The sequence below is a fragment of the Lithobates pipiens genome, unplaced genomic scaffold (genome assembly GCF_037356315.1).
Source record: "Lithobates pipiens isolate NorthernLeopardFrog02 unplaced genomic scaffold, aLitPip1_a1.2 Scaffold_13, whole genome shotgun sequence".
Taxonomy (NCBI): domain Eukaryota; kingdom Metazoa; phylum Chordata; class Amphibia; order Anura; family Ranidae; genus Lithobates; species Lithobates pipiens.
Genome location: NW_027507718.1, coordinates 421,404,558 through 421,425,169, shown reverse-complemented (window position 1 = coordinate 421,425,169; position 20,612 = coordinate 421,404,558). Strand labels below are relative to the sequence as shown.

General features: G+C 41.9%; 1 protein-coding gene across 7 annotated transcripts in view; it reads left to right on the top strand.

The window, feature by feature from the left end:
• The window catches only part of N4BP2 (NEDD4 binding protein 2), a 227,704-nt gene that overhangs the window by 135,185 nt on the left and 71,907 nt on the right, over positions 1-20,612 (top strand). For all 7 annotated transcript variants that reach the window (XM_077477610.1, XM_077477609.1, XM_077477605.1 and 4 more), the window contains one exon: positions 14,869-16,877. In XM_077477610.1, the coding sequence (XP_077333736.1) occupies positions 14,869-16,877 (2,009 nt within the window). The remainder of the gene's footprint in view (positions 1-14,868; positions 16,878-20,612) is intronic.

The window sequence follows — 20,612 nt, the reverse complement described above, 5'->3', positions numbered from 1 at the left end:
ATAGGGCAGTGTGAACTGCCGCCGGGAGGCATGCGATGCGGGAACCCGCCGCGCATTCGTGGCGTTCCCGCATCGCTCCAGTGTGAACCCAGCCTAATAAGCGATCGTTTTTCTGATCGCTGTATTAGTGTCACAGGTGACGCTAGTTAGGCAGGTAGGTATTTAGGTTCGCCGCAGCTTTTTATAGCGCCAGGGACCCCCATATACTACCGCATAAAGCCCCCTGATTGCCCCCTAGTTAACCCTTTCACCAGTGATCACCATATAACTGTTACAGGTGACGCTGGTTGGTTAGTTATTTTTTTATAGTTTCAGGGCACCCGCCATTTATTACCTAGTCTCACTAGTGTACCCCTAAATTTAGGGGTGTCTACTTTCCAAAATGGGGTCATTTGGGGGGGGTTTGTGCCATCTTGGCATTTTATGGCCTTCAAAACTGTAACGCCCTTAGAAAGCCTGAAGGCGGTGCTTGGTTTTCGGGGCCCCGTACGCGGCTAGGCTCCCAAAAAGTCCCACATATGTGGTATCCCCGTACTCAGGAGAAGCAGCAGAATTTATTTTGGGGTGTCATTTCACATATGCCCATGGCATGCGTGAGCAATATATCATTTAGTGACAACTTTGTGAAAAAAAAAAAAAAAAAAAAAAAGTTTGTAATTTTCCCGCAACTTGTGGCAAAATATAAAATATTCCATGGACTCAACATGCCTCTCAGCAAATAGCTTGGGGTGTCTACTTTCTAAAATGGGGTCATTTGTGGGGGTTTTGTGCCATCTTGGCATTTTATGGCCTTCAAAACTGTAATAGGTAGTGAGAAGTGAACTCAAAAATTTACGCCCTTAGAAAGCCTGAAGGCGGTGCTTGGTTTTCGGGGCCCCGTACGCGGCTAGGCTCCCAAAAAGTCCCACATATGTGGTATCCCCGTACTCAGGAGAAGCAGCAGAATTTATTTTGGGGTGTCATTTCACATATGCCCATGGCATGTGTGAGCAATATATCATTTAGTGACAACTTTGTGAAAAAAAAAAAAAAAAAAAAAAGTTTGTAATTTTCCCGCAACTTGTGGCAAAATATAAAATATTCCATGAACTCAACATGCCTCTCAGCAAATAGCTTGGGGTGTCTACTTTCTAAAATGGGGTCATTTGTGGGGGTTTTGTGCCATCTTGGCATTTTATGGCCTTCAAAACTGTAATAGGTAGTGAGAAGTGAACTCAAAAATGTACGCCCTTAGAAAGCCTGAAGGCGGTGCTTGGTTTTCGGGGCCCCGTACGCGGCTAGGCTCCCAAAAAGTCCCACATATGTGGTATCCCCGTACTCAGGAGAAGCAGCAGAATTTATTTTGGGGTGTTATTTCACATACGCCCATAGCATGTGTGAGCAATATATCATTTAGTGACAACTTTGTGTAAAAAAAAAAAAAAATTTTTTTTTTTGTCATTATTCAATCGCTTGAGGCAAAAAAATAAAATATTCAATGGGCTCAACATGCCTCTTATCAATTTCCTTAGGGGGTCTACTTTCCAAAATGGGGTCATTTGGGGGGGTTTTGTACTGCCCTGCCATTTTAGCACCTCAAGAAATGAGATAGGCAGTCGTAAACTAAAAGCTGCGTAAATTGCAGAAAACGTACCTTAGTTTGTAGATGTGACAACTTTTGCGCAAACCAATAAATATACAATTATTGACTTTTTTTTTACCAAAGACATGTGGCTGAATACATTTTGGCCTAAATGTATGACTAAAATTGAGTTTATTGGATTTTTCTAATAACAAAAAGTAGAAAATATCATTTTTTTTCAAAATTTGCGGTCTTTTTACGTTTATATCGCAAAAAATAAAAATCGCAGAGGCAATCAAATACCATCAAAAGAAAGCTCTATTTGTGGGAAGAAAAGGACGCAAATTTTGTTTGGGTACAACATTGCATGACCGCGCAATTACCAGTTAAAGCAGCGCAGTGCCAAAGTGTAAAAAGACCTCTGGTCATTTACCAGCAAAATGGTCCGGTCTGAAAGTGGTTAATAAAGAAGGACTGTTCGCTTTGCAAGGTGAATGTTCATTTAGCTTAGTAAATGAAGTAAAGCATTGTTTAACTTGAACATCCAATTGCATATACGGGTGGCAAAAAAAAAAAAAATTTTTGTTTGCACGATATTGAAAAGCAAACACAGCTCAACCTCATTCATCAAGTAAAATTTAACGTTGAAGGCTTTACAAAGTGAACATGCTCTAATTTTTATTTTTATTTTTTATTTTAGTAAAGCATCTGTATTGCCTTTTATTTTCTTGTATAGCCATATATTCAACAATCTTAATACATCTAAATGGTGAATGAAGCCAGCATGTATAAAGCTATGAGGCTATTCTTTGCATTGGACATCAGCATTCTTAGTTTCCATATGAAGCTTGTGTACACTATAGCACTGAGGGACATGTGAAAGATGATTGTATTGTCATAAAGTGGATTGCTATATCTCCATTGTAAGGTTTTGATTTGTAACAGGCATTTGAAAGAACAACATTAAAGATGTTTTTGTTTTCTCTTCTCCTTCAAAAGTATTTACCCGGAAATGTGTGTTGCCCATAGAAACCACTGAATTCACATCTTATTGGAAACCTTTTTAAGGGAATCCTGGTTGCTTGGTTGTCATGTTAATACTCAGAATTTTGTTCTTTCTAGTTACTGACCTTGGACAAACATGCAGCTAGTGAATTCAGAACTGATATGCATACTTGCTCTGTGTCAGTAACCCTGGAATACTGAAGGTGTCACGTTAGCAACACAGCTAGCATTTTCTAAAGGAAATTGTAGTTTCAGTGGTCTGTACTCTATACGTCATCCTCCTCCATTAAGGCAGTGGTCATCAGCCCTGTCCTCAAGGCCCACTAACAGGCCAGGTTTTATGTATTACCTTGGGGAGATGCAGACTAGAATCTGCAATCACTGAGCAGGAAATGATATCACCTGTGATGTATTTTGGTTATCCTGCAAACCTGGCCTCTTAGTGGGCCCTGAGGACAGGGTTGATGACCACTGCATTAAGGGGCACAGGAAGTCTTTTACCCCCTCCTGCTCCCAGCATGCCTCCATTTTTTGATAGTGTCCTAGTGTTTTCTTTAATCTAGACCCTGGATCCAGCTGTGTGTCACCTCAACAAGGTGCTTACCATAATGGTGACAAATGCAGCTGTTTTTAGTACCCAACCAATAAACATTTGGAACCCTTTTCCAAATGCCTATTCTGTTGGATCCTGCTCTCCACACGCTCCTGGCTGCAAGTTTTCTGCCCATGCCTGACTGGTATAAATGCCTTAAAAGAGATCTAGCCATTGCTATAGTTGTACCCTTGCTTATTGAACACATTGAGCAGATGGCTGTAGCATTACATTTGACCTGTGATGGTTTGTTGGAAGCTTCCTGTCCCACCTCTCACATGTTCCCATGCTGATGCACATACATTAGGCTCTTTGGCTACAGCCTTATGCCCTGTACACACGGTCGGAGTTTCCGACGGAAAATGTGCGATCGGATCTTGTCGGAAAATCCGATCGTGTGTGGGCATCTGACTTTTTCCGTTGGAATTTCCGATACACAAAGTTTGAGAGCAGGATCTAAAATTTTCAGACAACAAAATCCGATCGTTTAAATTCAGATCGTGTGTAGACAATTCCAATGGACAAAGTGCCATGCATGCTCAGAATAAATGACAAGACAAAAGCTATTGGCTACTGCCCTCTTTGTAGTCCCGTCGTACGTGTTGTACGTCACCACGTTCTGAACGATCGGATTTTCCGACAACTTTGTGCGACTGTGTATGCATGACAAGTTTGGGCCAAAATCCATCAGAAAAAATCAGGCGGATTTTGTAGTCGGAATGTCCAACCGTGTGTACAGGGCATAAGACTGTGGAACCGTTCTTCAAGAAGTGTTTGATCTGTATGGCCTTTGATGGACAGTGTTTTTTGGACTGACTCTTGAAAGGATTATCAAGGCTGCTGCTGGTGGCTAGAATACCCATCCTCTACAGCAGAAGACATGAGAGGAGTAGGTTGCAAAGTTATCTCCCTCATTGATTGTCCATATACGTGTGCTTTGATTTTCTGATTCCTCGATTTCAACATTGAGACCCTGTGAAGTTTGGCTTCCAGTTCACCTATCAAGCCTGCCAAATATTCAGACAAACCTTCCTCCATGCAAAGGTACGGCTCCTCTTTCCAGAGTGGGTGGAACATCCGTTAACCCTTGCAAATGCTTTCACAGTTTGCATTTTGGATGAATGGATGCAGGGGGTGGTGTACCAGGGCTACAAGCACAACTTTTACTCACTGTTCCTGCCTTGTTTTCTCACTTGCAACCTTCTTGTATGTCCGCACAGACTAGCAGGTTTTCATCAAGCCTACTCCAAATCTTTTGGATAATGGATCATTTTCTCAGGCCATATGGCAGGATGGTTGTATGGTGTTTTACTCCAACTTTATTACTGTTCCAAAATCAAAAGGGGGAATTTTCCCCATATTGGATCTCAAGATTCTGAATGTTTACATTTGAGTTTAAAAAAATCCAGATGGAATCCATCAATTCTGTGATCACTTCCTTCCAGCCAGGGAGACTTTATAGCTTCTGTGGATGCCAAAGATGTTGGCCTCTTTTAGTATTGAAAATGTTTATTAACATTTCATATAAAAGACAGTGAACAACATGAGAAAAACACAATCCATGGACAGTTACAAACCAATATATATAAGGAGTCAGCCTAATGGCTATCGCCCACAGCTTGGCTTCTGTGTACTGGTATGGTCAAGCCGGGAAGAAAGACCGTGTTCTGGCACATTAAATGATTCTGGTTAACAATTCTCGGTGTTCATAATGTAATTTAATACTTGTAAGTTGTATAGAATAAAAAAAAAGCAAAGACTAGACCAGAGAAAGGGTAGGAAAAGGGGGGAAGAAAAGGAAACGGGGGGGGGGGGGGAGAGGAAGTAGTCAGAAGGGAACATATAGACATAAAAGGAGAGGGAGGGTGTGAAGGGTTGGAAGAGAGTAGAGAAGCTGCTGATGACACATCTTCTAGGGGGAACAAATGCTAGAGTCCAAGGTAGCAGGTCAGTGATTGCAATGGGTTGTGAGCCTCAGGGGTAAGAAGTTTTCTGCAGGCTCAACAGTATGTTCATTAGGGTGTCAGAGGTGGAGGAGCGGAGCCAGGCAGACCACAGCATTGTATACTTTACATACATATTATTATCAAGGGCTAACATCTCCTCCATCCTCATGGTGTCGTTCATGGTAGAAACCCACCGCAACAAGGTAGGAGTGGCATTTGTTTTCCAATATGAGGGTATGAGTTGTCTCGCTGAGGACATGAAAAACAGAGTAGGTTTTGTTTTCGTGATTTTATAGACCCGGCAATATAGAAAGGAGAGCAATCTTTGGAGAGGTCGGTAGTGTCTTATCATAGATGTGATTGTAGCAATCAAATACCTGAGTCCAGAAAGGGCGGATCCTCTCACAGTGCCACCAGACATGTAGGTAAGTCCCAGCGGCGGCATTACAATGCTAGCAGGTAGCTGAAGAGCATGTGAAGATTTTTTTTGTAGAGTGGCGGGGTTCCTGTACCACCTAGATAAGATCTTATAATTCTTTTCTTGAGAGTAACAAGAGATCGTTGATTTATGTGTAAAGTGAAACGATGTCTGCCATTCCGGTCTGGAGATGTCCTCACCCAGATCCGCAGACCACATCCTCGTGTAACGTGGCAGTTGGTCGTGTGTTAGGGCCTGTAACATACTATATAGGGATGAAAGAAGGTGCCTGGATGTTTCCGGGAGGGAACATAAATCCTCAAAACTGGTTTGAGGGCGGTGTATTTGGAAGGAAGCCTGTAGATGTTTAGTGTATGGAGACATATGTAGGGCGGTAAGCCAGTCATAGGATCCTGCCTGAGAGACCGGTGTCCCCTGTGAGTGGTGCACAAAAGAATGTGCTTGAGGCCATTCAGTGTTGGCCTCCTTTAGGGCAGTCTCCTTCCAATTTCACTACAAACATCTTAAACATCTTAAACACCATGATGACAAAACTTTTTGTCATCATGGAACAGGCCAATTAGGTTGTCGCCACAGAGCAGGCTATACTTGACCTGGTGGATCAGAAATTTTACTAAAGTCAGGAAAGGTGCTTTGGCTTTTGCTTTTGTCCATTCATCATTGCACCAGCCTGCAACACCATTCAGTTTGACAATGCCACAGCAGTGGTGTACATGATTCATCAGGGAAGAACCAGAAGCCTTGCTGTAGCAAGAAGTTTCTGTACTGGAAAGAATTAAATTTTCCAGATTTGTACATTCTATGCCATGTACATTCTAGGCTTGGACTAGCAGCACCTGAACCATGGAGAGTGGTCTCAACACCCAGAGGTTTTCCAGAACCTGTGTTTCAGGTAGGAGATGCTGAATGTAGAGAAATTGCTTCTACATTCAACAACAAACTGGGCATGTTTGTATCCCAGTAGGGGAATCCTCTCGCAAAAGCAGTGAATGCTCCAGTGGCTCTATGGGATTAGTACACCCTGATCTATAAATTTATTTTCTTAAAGCCTTTTCCTCATCTACTCCTCAAGATCACGATGGAGGACATTCTGGGAATTCATAAAGATGGAAGAACCGCGCTATTCAGCACCAGGAGTGGGTAAACACAAGCCTAAACCGGCTAGATATAAATCCTATATGTATCTTGTATACCTGTATGTGAATGATTCTAGGTTGCTGCCCCCCCACAAAAAGAGAATCCCCTTGCAAGGGTTTCTTTCAAGAGTGGAAACAATATAACAACCGGGGAAACATGCGCTACCTATTTATCATGAACCAAAACAGGTACTCATTCCACCTAAAATAATAAATAATAAATATAAATAACAACTAGGGTTTACACCCGAAAAGCCCTAAGACTTTCCTGCTCCTATTGCTATTGAGCCCAGGAAGAGATACAAAAAACAGCTCCGCCCAGAAGATATTAAATCACACAATTTGTATAGTATGTCTCCAAACCAACGCAAATTCTGTAAGAGAAGCTGAATATCAAGAAATAATAATGCTAACTGCGATTAATCGCAAAAACGCATCAGTGCTAAAGTTAGCCACCAAACTCCCCACTAGAATATAATGTGACAACCTTAATTTCAAAAAGAAACCATCCAGTGAAAACCAGAGAGAATTATCATAAAGGTACCAAGTGTAACAAGCTTAGTATGTGACTCAATGCGATTATAACTTAAAATCGCATATATGCAAAAATATAATTGTGCCAGTAAATAATTTTACCTATTTACCTAAAATCACATAGGTGCAATATTATAATTGGGCCAGTAATTAAATATATATTTAGTGACAAAAATATAGCCCAGTAACTAAATGTGAAAAAAATGTGCAAATGCTATTATAACTAAAAAAAGCATAAACAATACCAGGTGAAAAAAATGTATATCTATACGCAAAAGATTGTATATAATAAGCAACCTGATCATATAGCACGACCCCTAGTGGTAAAAGTGCAAAAATACTCTAAATGATAAAATTAATAACACTCGTGAATATTTGAAAAATAAAAAATAAAAATAAAATAAAAAATAACTGAAATAAAAAATAAAAATATATAATATTAATAAAAAATAATAAAACAAAAAGATAGTCCAAAATAAATGTTCAATAGTGCAAATCCAAAAAAATGTTCATCAAGTGACTTTAGTGCTTCCTGTGCAATCTTCACCGTGACTTCCGTGCTCCCCCACCAGGAACCCCACTCACCAAAAGAAAATACCCCTGCAGGGGTTGTTCGTCTTCAGACTCAATCTCCCGATGTCCGGCTCTTTACCCCGTAATTGGTGACTGAACGTATCCAAACGGGAATTCCATATATCCTCATAAGAAAAAAATTGGAGTCTCCATAGTGTAATCCATATAAAAAATCAATTTATTTTCACAAAAATGATAAAAAACATATAAAAACAGCCATAAAAAAACAAAAAACAAAAAGATAAAAGTTCTATATATGACCACAACTCTCATATAATGAGAAAAAACTGTGGAAACGCAGTCCACCAAAGGGATTCATATATTAGTTCCTCCGAATATTCCGGTATTGCTCCAGAAAACAACATATGATTAGACAAAATGAAAGAAAAAACGTTAATTTGCTCTCTGTCCCGGGGAAACCAGAAAAACCTCCTACAAATAGAGACCTCTGAATGGAATAGAAACCTCCCTTCAGGGCAACATACCGGGATTTACCCTTGTGAAGGTGGTAGCTCTAATGCTGCACTCCCCCTTGGGATAGAGTCCTTATCGCGTAATTTTCAAAATCCCCGCGGATGCCGTACGGTGGATACGCAGCTTGCGCTCCACCTGCATTCCAACCACCGGAAGTGACGTAATCAGCGTAACTCCGTCGTGCTATATGATCAGGTTGCTTATAATCGCATTGAGTCACATACTAAGCTTGTTACACTTGGTACCTTTATGATAATTCTCTCTGGTTTTCACTGGATGGTTTCTTTTTGAAATTAAGGTTGTCACATTATATTCTAGTGGGGAGTTTGGTGGCTAACTTTAGCACTGATGCGTTTTTGCGATTAATCGCAGTTAGCATTATTATTTCTTGATATTCAGCTTCTCTTACAGAATTTGCGTTGGTTTGGAGACATACTATACAAATTGTGTGATTTAATATCTTCTGGGCGGAGCTGTTTTTTGTATCTCTTCCTGGGCTCAATAGCAATAGGAGCAGGAAAGTCTTAGGGCTTTTCGGGTGTAAACCCTAGTTGTTATTTATATTTATTATTTATTATTTTAGGTGGAATGAGTACCTGTTTTGGTTCATGATAAATAGGTAGCGCCAGTTTCCCCGGTTGTTATATTGTTTCCATTCTGGGAATTCAGTTGCCACAAACTGGCCCAGGTGAATGTGGTACCGTGACCTGGCAAGTATTCTGGTTCTGTGAGCACTGCTAGATTGTCAGGATATTCTGTCCCAAGGACCAGTAATACCATTATGCTTTTCAGTCTGCTTTGATACAAAACTAAGGCTTACTGTTAGTAGCAGGTGTTATCCTGGGCTCGTCTACAGTTTTTTGTTTTCTAGTATCCAATACCCCTGTAAGTGGAAATGTAATATAAAGTTTAAATACTTCCTGTGTAACTCAATGGACTTCAGTAAAAGGATTCTACAGTGTGTACAAAAATCGTATATTTCTTTATCGTACATCACAGGACACCGAGCCAGTTATTATAATAAATATTTGGGTTATGCGCCACCTATAGGTGAATGTACACTGGTAGATCCATCAGATCAATCAAACATTAAGTCCTCCCTTATATATCCCCTCCTACACAGAAAGTACCTCTGTTTTTTGCTAGTGTCTGTAAGGTGGTGGCCAGTGATGTGATACATGTGCTCTGGGAGCATATTTGGAGGTCTGGTAGCTTGTATCTGGAATCATGGACTTCATTCAGATCCATTCAAAAGCGCTGTCAGCCAAAATGGATGTTACCCGAGCCTCATTGAATAGGAGAGAAGATTCCTCAAGGTTTGCCCATTAATGCAGCCTTATGACTCTGGACCCTGAGTAATGGAACCCGAGGCAGTGTTTGTTCTGACCAAGGTTTTTTCCTGCAGGGTGCTATACAGGTCCAGGGGAGTGGACCCCCGATTAAGGGGGACCCAGTCCTTGAAGGTCTTTTATGACAGAGCCTGCCGTGATCGGTGAAGGTTGAACTCCTGTTAGGCTCAGTGTCCTGCAGCAAGAATGGTAAGTCTACATGTTGCAGTTTCTCTTAAAAAAAGAAGAGATTGGACTGTCTGGTCTTTCTCTCGGAGGCTACTGGGGGCAGTGTGCTGCTGGTCATGCTTTGTGTACTTCTCAGGAGTATTGGGCTGTAGTGTCTCCTTCAGCCACTAGAGGGTGTGGGTTCACTCAGCATGGCCTACTCCTGTATAGACAGGAAGTAGAAACGTAGATCTTTCTGGTGAACCATGTGGGCTACCTTACTGCATAAAGATATTCTTGTATACTTACTGCTTAATCCTGAGGGCTTGTACAACTATCTGTCGATACACCCCTGTACAGGCATCGGTACACTTTAAGAAGTTGTATCTCCAGTATAGTGTGCGTTTGGTCTGCATGAGCTTATTTTTTTCGCTGTTCTGAAGCAGCATAGTGGGTGCATTGGATGCATCCTGGCTAATCCTGCAAAACTAGTATGGGGCCTGGTGCAGTTGAGGAGGTGCATGCTTGCTAGGGGTGCAACGGATCGTCACCGATCCATGATCCGAACGGGTCACCCCATTGGGATCGGCACAAGCCGTGATCTGCGGAGCGCTCTGCGGTCTCTGCCTTAGGAAAGGCTGCGGCTTCGGCCTAGTTCCTGCATGGCAGCCATCTTGGTGCACCCGTCGGCTGTTTACAATATGATCGCTCCATCAAATGACGGAGCGATCACTTGTAAACAAGACAGCGTCATGATGATGCTGGTTCCTCTCTCCCCTCTGTGTACAGATCTGTACAGTGGAGGGGAGAGATTGGATGGCAGCAGCGCTGTGGGCTGCATCTGTAGTGCCCACAGCGCTGCTCTGTGACAATTGTAGTCACAGCCATCCCTCCATACCCTGCCAATACTCTGCCATACCCTGCTAATACCCTGCCAATACCCTGCCAATACCCTGCCAATACTCTGCCAAATTGCCAGTACCCTGCCAATACCCTGTCAATACTCTGCCATACCCTGCCAATACTCTGCCATACTCTGTGATACCCAGCCATGCTAAGCCAATATTACAGTGGGGGAGATGACGTGGATATTACAGTGGGGGAGATGTATATTACAGTGAGGAGAGTGTGGGTATTACAGTGGGGACTATATGGTGGTGGAATTTTTCACAGGTTTTTGCAAATTCAGTAATTATTTGCTGATCCGAAAAATAATCCAATCCGTGACTCTGGTCCGAGGAACGATCCGATCCGTGAGTTTTTTTTTTAATAAAGTGGTTGTAAACCCTTACAACCAACTTTGACCTACAGGTAAGCCTAGATTAAGGCTTACCTGTAGGTCCAAGAAATATCTCCTAAACCTACACGGTTTAGGAGATATTTGCCGAAAGACAGGCACCGCTGTTTACGGCGCATGCGCCATACACAGTGGCGTGCAGGCGCACTGAGCGCGCCACGGTCAATGGCAATATGCTGCGAGTGGCGGCTCCCGTGCGCATGCGAGGGAGTGACGTCATCGCGGCTTCGTGAATGACAGCTCCGGAGCAGCAAGACCCACCGAGAAGATGGATGCCCGGACTACAGGGGACAGCGGTGACTTCGCTGGCTCCTGTGTCAGGTAAGTTACACATAATGGACTACTATGCGATGCATAGTAGTCCATTATGCTTTACCTTTGCAGGGAATAAAAGAGGAAGTAAACTCATCAGGGTTTACTTCCTCTTTAAGACTGGCTTAAATGCATGTTTGCTAAAACGCACCAAACACATGTTGCATGAGACGCATGTTTGCATTAAACACATGTTTGCTCCATACACGTTGCATGAGATACATGTTTGCGTACATGTTGCATAAATGCATTTGCATAGACTCTTGTTGCAGGTTTGCATAGATGCACGTTGCATATGGTTGCATGTCGCATAGATGCATGTTTTCATAGACGCATGATACATGTTTCCATAGATACATGTCGCATAGACACATGTTGCATGTTTCCATAGACACATGTTTGCATAGACACGTTGCATGTTTGCATAGATACATGGTTGCATGATGCATAGACACATGTTTGCATAAACACATGCTTGCTTACTTGCATTAGCAAGTTTGCATAAACACTTGTTGAATAAACGCATGTTTGCTTACTAACATATGCATATTCTATAAACACATGTTTGCTTACCAACATATACACGTTTGCATAAATGCATATTTTATAAACACATGTTTACATAACTTGCGTACGTGTGTTTTTATTTTTGCATTGAACTGCATAAATAACGGCAAAAATTGATAATTTGTATACTTGCATACCTACAGGGTTGTATAGCAGTAGACTAATGTTGTTTTAGGCCTGCATCCTTGGTGTACTGAGTACTCATTTTTTGGCTAATATAGTCGCTAAATTATTTACCTGTTAGACAAGCTAAATGACTCCAGAAGGGAGAGGCAGCCGGGTGAGGCAGGTACACCACCCTCATATCCAGAGATCTGGCTGTGTTCACGTCTCCTGTTAGACCAATGGCATCAGGGGGTATCTGAGCCATTGTGGCGCCTAATCTCAGGTCAAGCGTGATTAGTACTTGGATTGGAGACTGCCCAGGGATACCAGGGGCCTGTAAGCTTTTCCCTCCTAAGTATGGGAGGCATCTGAGGCTGCTGTGTTTTGAAAGTATCCCAGATCAGAAGATTTTAGGGCAGTCTTTGAGGTGTACAAGTACTCTGGTGTGCAGCCATTCCTTTTCTTGTACGTGTTGCACGGCACTTCCATTGACCCTCACCTGGATTGGCGCCTCTCTTGTGTCCACAGTCTCTGAGGTGGTTTGTTCCATCTTTAGCCAGCAGAAATCTGGTAGGTTAAGTACACCTCTTGGGACGGTCTGGGTCTGCCACAGTCGTCAGTCTTTTGCCCTGCATTGGCAGAAGTTATGAGCTCGTTATTGTAAAACAATTAAATGGTAGCAGTTCCAAAACCAAATAGGAAGATCTATCTTAAGATCTCAAGCAATTGCTGTCTCTATCGCCAATGCATATTCCAGGTATAGAATAGTGGCAGGAGGAAATCATGCAGGGGGATCTACTAGATTCCAAGTTCTACAACAAGTTGTGACAGGTTGTCTCCGGAACGAGAGCCCCACTGGCAATAGGGGTAGATACACTGGTAACACCTTAGGGACCAGTTCTCCCTTATTTGATGCTTTCCCTCTGTTTTGACTCCTGCCACATCTTTTTGCGAAGAATCCGGGAGGTGGTAACACTGATAAAAGTGTTAGCTGAATTAGCACAGGAGGGCTTGGTACACTGACATAGTGAGTCTTGGGAGGGTCGCTCCTTGGACACTCCCAGTCCAGCAGCCGGGACCTAATCATCTTGAGTACTGTATCTCGCACTGTTGAGCCCCTGGAAGCCAGCATCAGGGAACTTCAATTACAGGACTTCGAAATATTTTATACTTGGGGTGAAGCCAGGAAGTGGCACCCGCACAAATATGAGTGGGAGATTTTTTTTGTAATCAGTAGGGGAAAGGAGATTAGCCTTAAGTACTGTTAAGGGTCAGAGTTCTTCCCTATCCATTTTTTTTTTCCAGAGACCGTTGTTTCTCACTCTTTGATTCACACTTCATACAGCGTGTAACGTAGACAGTCCCGCCTGTCAGGCCACTCTTGTGTCCTTGGCACTTGAATTAGCTCTTGACTGTCCTTGCAGAGGCCACTTTTTGAACCAATTGGGAGACTCTGTTAGTCCTTTATTTTGGAAGGTGGCTTCTTTTGGTTGCTATCGATTCACTAAGTGGAGTGTCAGAGCTCTTTAATGCAAGGAGCCGTTCTTGGTCTCGCATCATAAGGTGATGTTGCGTCCTCATCTATCTTTATTGCCCAGAGTGGTTTCTAGTTTTCACTTGAATCTTGCCTTTTATTTTTCTCCTAATCCACAGTCAGCAGGAGAAAGATCATGTGGAAACAACAAAATTTATAATGAAGGTATACTGGACAGTCACTCAAATATCTAGTGAATATTTAAAAGGAACAGATACACCAAGAGCAGTTTTGCGAAAAAGTATAAAACAAAACTTTCTTACACATAATTTACCATAAACATTACCCCAAATAATGTGGGTAATTAGAAGACTCTGGACGGCTCCAAAACAAATTCAGTGCCTTTATTAAAAAAAAAACACAGGAACACTACAACTAACATCACAGCAAGAAGCAACAACAGCTGACGCGTTCACACTACAGGGAGTGCTTATTCATAGCTGACAAACATGAGGGCAAGCAACAAATAAATAAGGTATTGCAATTTGACAGGGGGCGGAGCCGAGCAATGATTCAGTTTCCTTTCCTGTTTGTCAGTGAGGTTGTACATCATAGCGATGGGCCAATATGAATGTGTAGGAGCCAGCTGTAGTGTCAACTCTGTAGATGCTCAGTTTTCAGTGAGTTTCTATGCTGAGCATTTCCTTCCTATCACATCTGAGCAGCCCATTTGACTATAGAGTTACACATGTGGGCAAATACACAGTAGTAAATGACAGCCCACTCCCTCCTCCTCCTCAATGCCCACTAACCAGCTAAACACAATGGGGGAGGGATATATATAGAGTAATGTAGGATTCACCTCTCTCTTATTCTAAGACACAGGCTAGAGGTACGTGACAGCCTGTGACTGGTAGAAATCCGCCCACACCATGTTATTTCCACAAAATGACAAAGATTTGATTTCAAATATATATTTGTATAACAATTTAAAACAGTTTATTGATATTAATTATTAATTTTTACTCTGTATTCCAAAAGCTATTTTTTTATTTTGAACATGTGACCAGCAGCAGAGGACTAGAAGCTCCTCCTGCTTATGTTTTCCTGCAGACAGGCTGTAAAAGATCTGGGTCATGTGACAGCTTTTTTCAATTAACATAATTACAGTATTATCATCCACATACAGAAATAGAAGGGACAATATAGTGTGTTTAGTATCACTTTAAGTTAGGATATTCATACATTGTGCCTTTTTTTTACGCTTGTTTAGGTAATTATCATTTGCTATTTATCTAGCGTGTATGTTATTAATCTGAAATTATTTTATTGTTTTTTTTTTCATCTTTATTACCAGCAATAACTTGGTTAAAGAAGTTTATTCTTCTACAACAGAAGCCAAAAATCTTTCTGACACAGATGTAACAGCAGTCAATGCAGATAAAAGCCTTGTCTCAGATGAAGGAAGAAATGGTCCCAAAATCTCACGGAATATGATGGAGTCTGTGAAACAAAACTTAAAGAATACAGATGATGAACCCGAGAAACATTCAGATAATGTTCATTGCCTAGAGGATAATTCCATTGAAAATGAGCCTTACAGTAATGAAAATGTATCTACTGAAATAAGTGTACAGGAGGTAATTACAGACAAAGAAGATCATTCAGATGTTGGTTGCAGTTCATCAGAACTCAGCGAAAGACCAGAGCTTCTAAGTTTTGTTGGGGACTGGCCTTTGGAACAAACTTTAAGACAGAGAGCACCAAGAAACAGAAAGAAGGCCAAGCCTGTTCAGCACCCTGCTGAAGAAGAAACTGTAGAAGAAACTGAAATTGAAGACTGTACTTTGAAGCAAATAGATTTCAATGAGCTTGCTCCAAAGGAGGATGTTACTACAGTAATGACCAACTTGGAAACAGAATCTTCTGTATTAAGTCATTTTGATGGAATGGATTTACAAAAAATGGAAAATCAATTACACACAATTCCCCCTTACAATGACAATAAAAATAAAGCTCTGGTAGAACACAAGGTCGATGAATCTGGTGTTGAGTCCCCTGAAGGTCTACAGGAAGTCCCACAAGTTGGTGTAAAGGATATAAATCCAGATATGTCAAGTGTTACAGCAGATATGCAATGTATGATGAGATCAGACAAGCGCAGTTGTAGAAAGTGTAAGTTGGCTCTAACCTTTAGTAACAGCTGCTTCGGAACTGATGGAACATTGCCTCCATGTGAAATGATAGCTGTAGACCAAAGTAGTACTGGAATCAGTACATGCACTCAGACTGAACCTCATGAGTTTGCAATAGCATGGAGAGCTGAGAAGAAAATAAAGGAAGTCATTGGATCCTTAAAGATTCTTACAGGAAAAGTTGATCGGTTTAAATCAAAGTCATTAGAAACGAATGAATACTCTCAAGAAAATATACCTTATAGAATGATGCATCACAAAAGTACATTTGTAGAAGAAAATGAGATAATAGGTCCACAAGATGAAGATAGTCTTCAAATTCTTTGTAAGATGTTTAGGTCTCTTTCTTTTGATGTGCTGAAAGATCTTTTTGAAAGGTGCAACAAAGACCTGGAATGGGCAACAAATTTGCTACTTGATTCTGGAGAAAAAATATATAAAGATGAATATGATCAAGATGAAAGTTTAAAACATGTAGATAATAACTGTGAACATGTAGAAAATGACTGTCAATTAGAAGAAGGCAGTATTCACCCTGATGGCTTTCGAACAACTGATAATTCTGAACTAACTGAAGAACAGTCTGTAAGCTTACAAGTGGATGACAACAGTATTGAAGACAGCAGTGACATAATTGTAGAAAATTATACTCTTGCTAATACTGTACCCCTAGTTGTTGCTGAAGAGTTAAAGAATGGCAATGTTTTATCATCTGCTGAAGTGAGTGGAACTACTAACTGTATTATACTGGACAGTGTTCAACCTGGCCAATCCACAGTACCTGATACGATTGAAGCCCATATAATGTGGTCCTCCGGTTTAGAAGGGGGGCAGTTTAATCCTCAAGATCCAGCTCTTAATCTAGATATTGAAACCAATAACACATTGAATGAGAAAACCATCAAGAAAGACATTAATCAGGAGATGAATCCTCCTAATGATGGAGTGCTATATGAAACTGGTGACAGTCAAGGTTTTACTCTAACAGATATGTACAAAGATCAAGAAAATAAGGATGTGTTACCTGTTTCTGTAGAATCAGATAAACCACGAAAGAACTCTTCGTCACAGCCCAAGGAGTCCTTAAAATTTGATTATTTAGAATTATCTTTACCTCCAGAGCTTGCCTTCCAGCTAACTGAATTGTTTGGCCCTGTTGGAATCGATCCAGGTATGTTTGCAGACAGAGATTTAGGCAGCTATTTTCCCTTTCAAATGCAGTAAAATACAGTTTTCATTTTCTTTCAGTAAAATAAAATCATATTCTACTCTACAGACCTGTGATTTGTGTCACAACTGCCATTATCCAAAATAACGTCACACTTAGGCATATTTAAAAAATGTGTTTGGTGGGAGCCAGGTTGAAAAATTGATGATTTATCCATCCAAAGCTGGGGAAAAGGCTTGATTATCCTGTGTGTTCTGGGGGATTCTGGCAGTAAGTTCTTCGCATACATTGTATTAGGGTTGACCACCAATAAAGGAAGGAATATCAGTTGTTCTGTTGGATTTTTCAATTACTTTTCATTATGCTTGGATACTCTTCCTGTTATAATACAGCCTGATGGTGCCTCTGAAAACTCATTGCATCTTCTCATTACTGACCTTCCTTTGAAATTTTTTAGCTGCATGGCTGTCTGTGGCTTTAATATTTTGAGACACTGATCTAAAATGAGCAGCTAGGCAAAGTTAAGCTGGCCATATATTGTTTGGTTTTTTTTCCGTTCAGAATCCTCTTTCCTCAAAAAAAGTGACTGGAGGAATAGCTTCTCACTCACAACTGCCACGATCAGAATACACCAATCAGCAGCTTATTGGCTACAGCTGTTTGTCAGTAGAACATTATCCAGCATGTCTTTTCAACAAAAGTGTATTAACCCTTTTACTGCCAGGTCTGTATGCCATACAGACCTACAGACGTGTCCACAGGTGGCCAAGTCTGTATGCTGTACGGACTTCATTTCTCCCTCTCCTATAAGCTTATAGTCACTTCAATGACCATAAGCTTATATCAGTATTGTTCAGCAGACCCTGCTGAACAATTCTATAACTCTGATCAGCAGATTACAACCCGCTGATCAGAGTTATTTACCCTAAATGTGACCTTCCCCGACCCATGCCACATGCTTCTGTGTCCCCTGCTTCTCTACCCCTGCCACTCTGTTCCACCTAAAACTGTTCCCCCCACTCCCCACTCTCCTTTCTTATCCCCTTCTCCCCCCCCCAGCACTGATTACCCCCTCCACCCAATACAACCCCCCCCCAGCAAACCCGCTCCCTGCAGCTCCCCTCATTAGCCAGCATCCCTCCTCTTCCACTCCCGCTGGCTTCAGTTGCTGCTTTGCTGCTCCGGCAGCATTTCCCCTCCCCCTGCAGCTTTTTCCTGCACTGATCTCCACGGACTGTTGGGCTGGGAAACATGATGGGGTAGCGGTGCGGGTGGAAGTGAAGTTGTGGCTTGGGGGGGCTTCGATATAGGCAGCGGTCGCTTCTATAACCACTGACAGCTGATGCATAGTAAACCGCAAGAGTTACTATGTATCAGACTGTAATTTTATGAATTAATGGAATCCTCATTCATTCAACTAAAGTGCTGCAGAGAAAAGGGACAATCTTTAGTCCATTTCTCTGTCTCAAAAAGAGAGATATGGGGTCTGTTTAGACCTCTTGTATCTCACCAAACATCCCCCCCCCCCACCCCCCCAAAAAAATTAAAAAAAAAAAAATAATTGTAAAAAAAATAAAAAGTAAAAAAAAAAAAATATAGAGACAAACATAATAAGTCCCCCCAGGTCCTCCCCTCCTTGCACTTACTCCTCCACAGCTTCCTCAGCTTCTCCTCCTGGCCAATCCGATCCATCATGATTGGCCAGGAGGAGAAGTTGGAAGACAATAGCGAATATTCGCTATTGTCACAAGTGGGTGGGTCCGATGTGCAATGCTTTGTGCTCCGAGTCCAACCTTTTTCAAGCCAATTGGAGCCTCAGGTTCTAATCATGTGGTTTGAAAAAAAAAAAGCATGCAAACGTATGAGTCTGGCCCCCCTAATGGGCAAGGCCGCTCCTGGTAAGACCCATTTCTGTCAAGCTGATCCACCTGCCCAGCACACAGATCCCCAGCTGAGCAGGTGGATGACGGGTCTCTGTCCACTCCACTGATGCATAGAGGACGTTGTTCTCTATGGGGCGGTCGGATGGAAACGGTCCATTTCCATCGGATACCATCTGCTAGATGAATGGGGAATGGCATCCCCATCCCGCTGTTTTTAGCAGACTGGATCGGATGCAAGCAGGTGTAAACACATACATGTCCATTTACATCAGCCTCTCCATAGAGAGCAGTAGGTGGTCAGATTGGGCCCGCCTGAAAAACAGACAGGCAGATCCGATCAGGCCTTGTTCACACAGGGCATACACAGCGTACCTTTACAGGGATGCACAGGTGTTTCATGCATCTCTGTCCCATTGATGTAATTTGGGATGTAGAAACTGCGCAAATAGAGCTGTTGCTGCCAATTTTACATCCTTTGTAAGTCCGCATGTCCCTAAGCTCACACTGTCTGTGTACCCACACGGATGGGAACAGCAGCTATGCCTGTGCAGCAGTTGCATACCAATTTACATAAATGGGACTGCCTGTATGGAACACCTGTGCAGGTAAACATGGCCACGCTGTGTCTGGGATTTGATCCTGGGACCTGGTGTTCACAGACAGGTTCCTACTGCCTGAACCACCAGGGAACTTGCTTTTTGGTAGAATCTCTGGTTCTACTCCATGAGTTTGGATGTTGGCTCCACCCTGGGACCAGCTGTTGGTAGTCACCTGATCAGTGACCCTATAAATCCTCACTTCCTCTTCCTGTCCTTGCCCTAGTATAGTTTCCTGTTTGTGCTAGTTTGGTGGATGCTATTTGGTTTTGTATTACCCCTTGGATTTACGCTGATCGTCTGGTTGCTGACTTTGCTTGTTCCCGACTCTGATTCTTGGATTTACGCTGATCTTGTTGCCGACCCTGCCTTTTTCCGACACTGCCTCTGGTAGATCCCTGTGTACTTCTGCCTTGATCCGCTGTCTTGGATTGTCCTGCACCCACTGGGTTCCGTGATCTATTTATTGGTGGTTCCCTGTTAGGCTGTTTGCAGCATCTATTGCGGTCCCTTTATTCTGGCTGCAGGATCTCAACTATCTCTCCACCTGATACTGGGATAACAAGACTACCAGTCAGGAAACTGGAGAGGCGGTGGAATTTCCTGGCAGAACTGACAGCGTATACTTTAGTATGCCACATGGGAACGATGCTTTAGTAGCATTTTAGCTGCACTATTGTGTTTTATGTGCACTATTAATGATTTTAGTGTATTTTTAGCGCAAATATTGTTTTGAAATGAATAAATTAATAATTTGTATAGCGCTACAGTGCGAACTGAATCGCCTCAAGGCGCTTTGATAAACATTTGCGCAAATATCTCACTGCCTTTAAAAATCAGTAGCACCTTTTTTTTATTCTACTGGCCATGTGCTTTCAGAGAATGTATGACTTGGGGAGTTTTTTACAAATTCTGAAATCTGAAAGTAAAATCTGAAGTAAAATCTCCAGATTTTCTAAGAAACTTTTGCGTACGTCCAATTATCACTATTTCTCAAAAAGGCGCAATTTAAAATGTACAAATATTTATTTATTAACTCCTTATAGGTTAAGCTTTTATATTTAGTAGGAATTTAGCAGGAATTTTGTAAAATTCGCTGTGTTTATATCTTCTAAGCCCTTGTACACACGGTTGGAGAGTCCGACAACCAAATCCGTCGGATTTTGTCCGACGGATCTTGTCCGAAACTGTTGCATATACACGGTCGGACAAAGTTGTCGGAAAATCCGATCTTTCAAAACGTGATGACGTAATTTCGT